The 10,268-nt window shown below is 32.9% G+C and overlaps 1 protein-coding gene across 1 annotated transcript; it reads right to left on the reverse strand.

The window, feature by feature from the left end:
- Positions 1–5,354: 5,354 nt before the first annotated feature.
- Positions 5,355–9,327, reverse strand: LOC111714490 (uncharacterized). The gene is made up of 3 exons (XM_023489611.1): positions 9,287–9,327; positions 6,936–7,013; positions 5,355–6,440 (listed from the first exon to the last, which is right to left on the reverse strand). The coding sequence occupies exons 2-3, from the start codon at positions 7,009–7,011 to the stop codon at positions 5,980–5,982; spliced, it is 537 nt and encodes a 178-aa protein (XP_023345379.1). The 5' UTR covers positions 7,012–7,013; positions 9,287–9,327; the 3' UTR covers positions 5,355–5,979.
- Positions 9,328–10,268: the final 941 nt, after the last annotated feature.

Genomic DNA, 10,268 nt, shown 5'->3' on the forward strand with positions numbered 1-10,268 from the left:
GATGGCAGGTGTAGGGTTTACTATTCTTTTCTCTCTCCAGAGGGCAACCTTCAACGCATTCTTTGATCTCATGCCACATATGAGGTTTGGTGTGTCTGATCTCTGGATATTAGAAGTTATCTCAGATATAACCCTTGTGTTTGATATACCATCTACTTTGGCCATTTTCTTGATAATGCTATTCTCCTGCTTCCTGATGGCCTGTTTTAGCAGTCTGTTTTCATGAAGATGCTCGGGTAGTACAGTTTCAATCAGTTTTGAGGAAGAAATTCGGGTTCTAGCTGAGCACATTTTAACTTAACATTTTCAATATTTCACTGCTGTAGACGAGGCATTGACTTCATAGGTATAGTTTGTTGCTGTCTCGAACCATTGGTTTACCCTTACTTGTGGTCTCAAAGGTCACCAAAGGGTCCTCCATTGTGAGAAAATATGGAGCTGAACTTGTGTCAACTGTTCTGTTTTAAAACAATGAGAAAACTGAAGTTGGGAATTTTCATGGGAAAACTTCCCGCATTTGCAATAAAAAAGACCGATTTTCATCTTTTTAGAAAAGTAAAAGTAATTATAGCAAGTGTAACCATTATGGCATGTGTCCCTTATGGCAAGTGTAACTTATGGCAAAAGTATTATGGCAAGTGTAATTATGGCAAAAGTATTATGGCAAATGAAACTGAGCCTGCAAAGATTAACTTTGAGCTTTAAGTAAATACTCAATTCCCTTAAATTTCATCCTTTCTTAACCCTATTCCTTCTGTGGGGGAGGGGTCAATTTGACTCCCCTTTAATACTAACTCCCTGAACGACTACTTTTTCCTGTAACAAACTAAATCGTCAGATTTTGATAATTTTAATAATGACATAAAGAAACGGATTTTTTACAACCTGTTAAGAGAAATTAGCACACTTTTAGTTTTTCTTAATTACACACCTTAACCTATTTAAAATTTTGCTATTTTTTGGCATATTTTAAATGGCATGGTCAAGAGCTTTTCAAAATGTATATTTTATCGTTATTTGCAAATTTTATTTTGCAAACAATAAGATCCATTTTAACTGTCTAAAAGCCATCGTTTCGTCATTTATGACATTGTTTTGAGTAGGGTTTTCAGCAAATGAAACGCTTCGCGAAAAAATGCGAAGATTTTCGTTCCCATTTCACAAACTTTTTTGCAAAAATGAATGCAGCGAAAAAAGGCAAAAACATTTTGTGAATACAAAAATTCCGCGTCGTAAACCAGTTGCAACAATTAATTGCGCCAAAAAAACCTTTGGAATATCTGCTCTGAGAGCACAACATTTAAAGTTTTATTATATCATTTTAATAATTTCTCTTCCTTTACTTTAAATAATGTTTGATGAATAGAATTTATTTCTCTAGCTATCTTTCTGAGTTTCTGTCCGTCCTCGTACGTTCACCCTAATCCAGCAAGCTATGAGCCAGCCAAATACAAGACAGAATCTTCTAAATCGACTGTATTTTTTGCTTGTGTTTATTTTTTCGCAAAATTTCCTTTTTTTCGAAATGTTTGCATTACTTTATCACAAAATTTTTGCATTATTTTTTTACTAAATTTTTGAGAAAATACGAAAAACCCTAGTAAATATGGCTTTTTACCCGGTCTGATTCTTTATATAATGGGGTGAAAATTAACTTATTTAGACAAAAGCATTATAAATTACTTCACAACATATTATCATAAAGGATACCCTTTAATTTATATAACATATATAAATAATTCAACTATTTTAATTATATCAACATTCATAATTCAAATAGTTTATAATTCTTCATGTAATTTATATACATTTGAGACGAAATAAATATAATGGAAGAATTATTCTTTTTTATCTCCCTTTCAAAAGTTATTGAAGGGATCCAAGCAGGGTCCTGGACAAACTCTAGAGAGTGTTATGCACAAATAAAGACATTAGCTGTGAATTGCGTAAATTGCATATTCTATTACAGCGCATCATTGCATAGTTTTTGCACTTGCATAAGAATTTCACTTTTTATGTCAATTGTAATCAGAAAATTTGTGCAAATGGCCCAAAAATAGGAAGTTTTCAATCATAAACCTTTGATATTCTAGACTACCTCTTTTTTATCATCATACAGGGTGAATAAAAAAACTGAGTTATTATTGTTCTACATGTACAAGATAAAACTTGTGTGTAAGGTTCATGTTTTTCAGCAAACTTAAATGTGATTAGCAAAATGCAAAAAATCTGAGAGAAACTAAATAGATTATTCATGAAATTACTTGCGAAATAATTTTCATTTCATGTAATTTTGCAGGATTACATGTAATTGGCCAAACTTAAATCTAACAAAATTACAACGTAATTTCGCCTAATTCATACAAAGTAATTTCTCAAAATTTTGTAATTATTAGGCATAATTAGCAAAACTTTGATTTTGTAAAATTACGACGTAATTTTACCTGATTTTTTTAAGGTAATTAAAAAAATTTTGAAATAATTACGCTTAATTTGCGAAACTTTGATTTTGCGAAATTACACTGCAATTTCACATAATTTCTAGAAGGTAATTTCACGAAATTTTGTAATAATTACGTGTAATCAGCAAAACTTCTATTTCACAAAATTTTGCATTATCACAAAATGGTTTTGTATTATTTAATTTTATGTAATTACGCCTTATTAACATGAAACTAGACTTTCTTTCATATAAGTAATTACCACGTAATTTTGCGTAATGCTTCTGCGTAAGTGAAAGAAAGTGTTACGCGTAACTAGGTGTAACCATGCGCAACATAAATATGACTGGAAACCCTGTACCCAAAAACATTATGAAAATAGACCATTTAACAAAAAATCATTTTGTTTATGTCAAATTTTAGGCTTTACAATGGAATGTTGGGCCTTTTTTTGGCAACTCTTACAAATTTCATCCAAATTTTACTATATCTGCACTGCACGAACAATTTAAGCTGAAAAATTGTGAGCAAAAATTTGCTTATAAGAAACACCATTGACTTGAGTAAAAATGTACACTTTGAATTCCTTAACTAAAGAAGATCTTTAGTAAACTTATTGTGTATTAAATGTTAACGCCCTTTCTAAATTATTGAATTTCCTTTCACATAAGCAAACACTAAATACTTCAATTATTTTTATTCAATAAGCATTCATTACTAATCTAATAGCACATTCATTTTGAAAAGTTCAACCTTTTTACAGAGCAAAACACTCAATTTCATCCTAATAAAATGATTATTAAGCATTCTTTTCTTCTTATCTTACAAGGGTCAGCAGTCATACTGAATCAACATTTTCTAGCAATTTAACGTTTTAAAACAAAACTCAATCCATCATATTACTAACATGGAACATGTTACCATGCAGAAGAAACTTTTTTTTCAACTCAAAACTGAAAGATACTTTTTTTTCTAATTTGTTTAGACCCTTTTGTCCCCCTCCCTCTATTAATTTTCTCTTTTTTAACAAAAAAAAAATTTTGTTATATTCAAAACTAATTTTTTTGTATCGCTGTGATTTATTGTATCATTTAAATGGTAAAAAAATGTTTACACATTCTTTCCCTGTTAATTGTTAATTATTTATGTTCAGTTATCTCTGTACCCAAGAAACAATTTAGCGGAAAATCCGCTGATATTCCTAGGAATCTTTCCTGAGAATATTCCTGAGAGTCAGAATATTACAGTCGTTTTTGATCTTACTGAAGTTGTCATCTATTTTGTTTATTCAGACAACTGAATTGTCAAGAAAAAATAAAAAATGAAAAAAATTTTCTTAATATTTTTTTAAAAAGATGGTTCTAGAGTAAATTATCATTTTTTATCAATAAGGATGCAAAGAAAAAAAGATTTAGGTAGGGCAGTGCAAAATAGAAGAGAACCTCAGAGACACCTATTGGAGAAAAACAAAACTTGAAAATTCTGTGATGAAGTCCTGAGAATTTCTTAGGAATTTCCGGAGAAATATTCCAGAAAAATTCTGAGGAATTTTGTGGGGAAAAATTCCAAATAATTTCTCAGGAATTTCTGGAGACTGAGTCTCAAAACTGTGATCCCATAAAAATCTCTCATCTTGGGGACCAATTCTGGGGAATTTCTCAAGAATTTCCGAGGAATTAGTTACAGAAACATGATTCTCGAGAAATTCTTCGGAAATTCTTCAAAGAAAGTCACCACTGTTGGAGAATCTGGGGAAATTCCTCTTTTTTGTTACTTCAGTATGTGAAATCGATTTTGTTAACATACCTTCATTAAACTATTAAGACTACTAAACTAGCAACTTCAATCCTACTAGAACTAAAAGATAATCAGGGATAAAAGCCCCTATTGATTACAACATGATATGAAAATAAAAACTGGTCAGTCTCAACAGTACCATCTCGAACCCCAAACCTTAACTTATGCAAAATTATTTCAGGACTGAAAATCAGTCTTAGACATCTCTCTCTCTCTCCACCAGAACAATTTTGAGACCTTTAAGAACTAATAAATATCTGTTCTCACTTTATCAGGCAGTACAATCTCAAAATACCTAAGTTCATAAAAAGTCGTCAGATCAATATCTGCATCTAGGAGCTCTGCCTTCAAATTATGGTTATTGATGAACCCCAACTTCATTGCTTCCTTCTGTCTACCATACTTGAAATGTCGTCTTCATAGCAAAAGACAAAATCCTCATATGACATAACTGATAAAAGCTGATGCGAAGAAAAAATCCCCCCCCCCCACCCCGGCTCTTACCACCATCAGACCTTACTTGCAACCTTGCATAACAGTATGGGAAAGGACGACGACTGTTAAACTCAATTTATGATATGATTTAAACAGTCCAGTGTCCGAATTTAATCAATTTAAGTCGCGTCTCAAATCCCCCAAAACCCGTTTTAATTGAGCGCCGGCTTAATCTTTGAAAAATTGACTAAAATTTTAATTGAACCAACCATATTTGAGCCAAGGCTTAAATTCGGCCTCAGCAAGCATGAATTAAGTGAATTTGGCAGTGTGTAGACTGTAGGCAGCCATGTTAGTGGCAACGACAGTAAGTGCAATGCAAAGCAATGATTCACGACAGTATCCTTGAAAGCTTTGTCCGATCAAGTTGGAATTAGATATCTACAAAAGTGACTTGCGCATTTCTACTGGAGGAAAACAGATAGGAATCATCAGAATTAGTCACTTTTAAAAACTTTTAAACCTAGAAAAACAACAATATTTTCCATATTATTCACCAGAAAAAGGTTTCAAGGGTACCGTTGTGCATATGACATGGACATTTTTGTATGGAGGGACATTTGAAATTTATGCATATAGACCCTTCAAAAGAATATGAGTTTCCTCTCTTTAAGAATCAACTTCCATGTAGTTATTTATTGAAAATACTTATTATTTTAAAAACAGGTTTTTATGTCCAGGGGAGGTAGGTCCAGATAAACTAAACAGTTTAAAATCAGGTTTTATATCCAGGGGAGGTAGGTCCAGATAAACTAAACAGTTTAAAAACAGGTTTTATATCCAGGGGAGGTAGGTCCAGATAAACTGGACAGTTTAAAAACAGGTTTTATATCCAGGGGAATTAGGTTCAGGTAAACTAAACAGTTTAAAAACAGGTTTTATATCCAGGGGAATTAGGTCCAGATAAACTAAACAGTTTAAAATCAAGTTTTATATCCAGGGGAATTAGGTCCAGATAAACTGGACAGTTTAAAAACAGGTTTTATGTCCAGGGGAGGTAGGTCCAGATAAACTAAACAGTTTAAAAACAGGTTTCATATTCGATCAGGGGAGGTAGGTCCAGATAAACTAAACAGTATAAAAACAGGTTTTATATGCAGGAGAAGTATAGGTCCAGATGAATTAGACAGTTTAAAAACAGGTTCATAATCAGGGGAGGTAGGTTCAGATAAACTAAACACTTTTAAGTTTAAACCCAGTTTCATATTGAGGGAATGCAGGTTCAGAATCAGACAAACTAAACAGTTTAAAAACAGGTTTCATATTCAGGGGCGGGAGGTCCAGATACACTTAAGCAAGTTCTATCCCCAGAAAGAAGCATTTTACAGCTCCCCTTGGGCGACTTTTGAAAAATAAAAAAATTTCCTCCGCCGAAATCAGGTCCAAGCTCATTCATAAACATCTGGCACGACCTTGGATCCGACATATGGTCCATTGTATTCTCCGCCCCACTGTTGTAGTTGCAATCCTCGGCCATAAAGGCGGAACATCCAACCGGCGCATTCATACACTCATCAACAAGAGGGCTCGCCGGGCCGGTCATCACGTTGCAGGTTGGATAAGTTTTAGAAGAGAGGGTACAGGACTCGGAGAGAATATTGAATCTGAACTCTCGGCATCCAGAGGTTTCTTGACATAAACTCTGACAGCTGGTGATATTCCCTCCATCAAGATTGACCTCTTGGATAACACTGCGCTCACATTGTCCTAGACTTATAAATTTAACAAGAAGAAGAGTTTCTTCAACGAAAGTTTTAGAAAATAAACAGAAAATTCTGGTCTATTTAAACTCTTTTGCTTTGCTTAATGTTCAGTTATTAAAAGAAATGGTAGTGAAAAATGTCTCTATGTTCTGAAATTTTCCGTCAATAGGAGGAGTAGAAATTTTATTTTATTCTTAGTAAAGCCTTATTTCTTTTTAAAACGCTCTTTTTTTACTTGGAACCAGAAAACTCTGCAATCAGAAGATGACTTTAAAACTAAACTTAATGAGTGATTTAATAAGTTACAAATAAAACATTTGCTTTGATAACAAGATCAAACAAACTTTAGTATTGCTTTAATGTCGTCTTCCTAGTTCACAGTTTCCTGGTTCTAAATGAAACTTTATATGATTTATCGCAGAGAAAATGTTGAAAGATTGAGCAACAATTAAAAGTTGAAAAAGAAGATGCTGATAGCTGGCCTTTAGTTAATCTTCACCTATGCTAAACTCAGAGCAGTCCAGTCCATACAAACCACCAGGTAGTAAACATAAAACCAGAAATACAAAATTCATCTCTAGAAATAAAATTTAATTTTAAAGAGATTTCTAATTTCAAGTTACCTCCCATTTAAAGAGGGAAATTCTCGATTCACAACAAAAAGGGTCCATGGAAAATACAGGGTGTCCCATGAAACATGACAGTTGGTGAATAGTTTAAAATGTCTTCTTCCATAATATGTCAAGTTGTTTGTTGCCAAAGAGAATAATATTTAATATTTTATGCAGAGATAAGAGAGTTACAGAGATCGATTAACACCTATAATATGCGATATTTTCCACAACATGTGTACAAGTACTGTAAACGACCAATCAGGAGACATCTGTATTCAGGGATATTCAAGGATCCTTTGAATAGGAAATGCAAAATCTTTAAAAATAGACAATATGCATAAACGTTATGTTTTATGTTTAAAATTGGAGTACTTCTTTAAAAGTTTTAAAACTTAACCTCTGAATGCAACAATTGGTCGTAAGATGTCAGTCAAAAAACATTACATGGAACCGTAGCATGGCGTGCCGAGACGCTTTAGGCCTGCTCAGCCTATCCAGGTAGAGTGTAATAGCAGGAATTGTAGTCTGTGATTTTATGGCATTCATATTATGGTAAAATTTATTTCTAAGTAAAATATATTTGAGTAAAGTTTTTAAAGCTCAATAAATTGCAAAAAGTCTTTAATATCTAATACAGCATTTGGAAGAAGACATTCAAAACTATTCACCATCTGTCATGTTTCGCGGGACACCCTGTATCTTTTGTTGCTTGCTTAAAAAGAGTTTAATTAAGACAATTTCCATAATGAGAAAATGATTTATATCTAATTAACTTAATTAATTAATTTAAGGTCTGCCGGGAACATATCCCTCTACAAATGTTGAGTTACTTAAAATTTGGTAAATTTAGTCCCTTTGTACTAAATGTAAGTCTGTTTTTAACCCTATCTCTGTTGGGGTACTTAAAAACCAGTATATGCTGGGGGAGGGGGTCAATTTGACCCCCCCTCTAAATCCCATGTTGGTGTAAAAATATGACAAATGATACATCATTGGAAAGCTCTTGTGCTCTACTTTTAGAAATTTACAAATCTGCAAAAATTGAATTTTTATCGCAAAATCCAGTTATACAGTAAAAATGTTTGCAAAAAAAAATTTGTCAAAAAAATGAAAAATTTAAATAACCTGATTTCTAATCAAGAAAAACTAAAAATGTGCAAATTTCTTTTGACAAGTTATTTGCAAAAAAATTTGCAATTTTTTTTCGCAAAACTTGTGCAATTCGTTTCCTCGTGTCAAAGGCTTTCCAAAAAGCTAAATTTTATTAAAATCTGACAAGTGGAAGTGGGTCAAAACAAAGATTTAGTTTGTTACAGGAAAAAGCAGTCATTCAGGCAGTGTGCCTGAATGACTGCTGAATGACAGTGTATTGAAGCCCGGTTTTAGGTCTAAAGGGAGGGCTTTGGGTATGTAGGAAAAGTCAGAAAATTTCAACAGCCTCAGACCAATACTTTTTGAGTTATGTAAAAAAACTACAGGGGGGGGGGTCAAATTGACCCCCCCCCCCCCCCAGCAGGAATAGGGCTAAGTGACCCTCCATGCAAAAATAGCAATGCCCATTTTACAGCAGTACTCTTCAGAACTTAATCGGATAAAAAATGTGGAAGGTGAATTCGTAAAGTGTTTATTTCTGTAAATTTCTCTATTGTTGCTTTTAAGCAAAAAGAGTAGAAATCAATTTTGTAGAAAACCCACAAATAAAACAACCAGAGCTGAAAACTTTAGAATGAGATATCCTTAATCCCGATTACTAAATCTGAGTATCCAATGGACACACTTTTGGTTTTCTTCTTAAACCGTTCTTTCATGGATATAGTAGAGAAAAATCAGAAACCGGTTTTTCTAAATTTGAGAGTCCCTTTCGTTTCTGCTTATTTATCTTAAATGGCGCGCAAAATTTCAAATTTATCGGCTTCATATACGCGACTCTGATTGGTTAAATTTTATACACTATTCAGGATACAAGTACAAGATTAGGTAGTCTCGATATTAAGAAAAAGAGAGAATCGAGCAATAATCTAGATATCCACTATTCTAAAGTTTTCAGCTCAGCTTAAACAGACAAAAACTTTTATACTTGATCCGACAAAGCTTTTAAGGGTACCGTTGTAAATTAGTCATTGCCATTTCCTTGCATGCAGGATCACTTGAAACTATGCTGACAGTCCCTTTAAATCACTTTCTAAATATTAGTTCTAACACTTTTCTTTCGAAAAATTATATCAAAAATATTTACCTAAATTATTTGAATAACAAAAGTAAAATGTTCAACTTCAGTAATGCGGAGATTTTATAATTTTTCTTTTATCTTCTTAAACAAATACGGATAATAACAATGTTGTTATGATGTTACGAAAAAAGGTTTTCTGAATTTATTATTTCAACTTTTTTAATTGATAAAAATGAACTATTTTCAAGAAAAAAAGAGAAACTTTTTGCAGGTAATCGGTTTAAAAATTATTAAAGTGAAACCTGTCCTTTTATAATTCCTAAGCTAGTTTTACTTCAAAAAAGAATATTTTTAAATAAAGGTTTTTTAAGAAATTTCTATTATCTATAAATATAAAGTTAAAATCACTGTGTTGTCTGTCTCTGTCTGGGTGTCTGTCTGTCTCTCTGTTTGTTTGTCCGATCATAACTCAAGAACCATTGGACCGATTTGCCTCAAATTTTTATTGGGGGAACTCAGGTGAGTGACAGGAATGTTCTTAGCTTAGTTTTGAGTTTCTAAATTGAGTGGGTCGAATTTTATACCGAAAATTAAGTTTCCCAGTAAAAATCGTCATAATGCGGGTAATCGGCTGGACTAACTATGACCTTGTTCAATGCTGTGTTCTTAAGCTAGTTTTTTATAATTGAGTGGAAGAGATGAATTACTGCCAATTAGACAAAAGGAGAAGGTTAAATGTATACAATATCACTAGTAGGACTTTGTGGCTTTATATCTCCTTTATTCTTTATTTTACGCGCTTATAAAAGAAAGCAAATTTACATATAAGATTGTTAACATAAATTCGAAAATATAAGGAAGACGATTTTACCGACCCAATATGCCTCTGTTAATTCTCTAAATGCGTGTGTACACAGGAACCACGAAATGAAGCAAGCACGCCCCACATGTCAAATCCCCGCTCACCTAGCTCACACTTCATCCCAGCGTCAGTTAGCTTTAGAATGTCGAGATGCGAACACCTCTAACATGGAACTACTAACTCCTT

Source organism: Eurytemora carolleeae, unplaced genomic scaffold (assembly GCF_000591075.1).
Source record: "Eurytemora carolleeae unplaced genomic scaffold, Eaff_2.0 scaffold1589, whole genome shotgun sequence".
NCBI lineage: Eukaryota > Metazoa > Arthropoda > Copepoda > Calanoida > Temoridae > Eurytemora > Eurytemora carolleeae.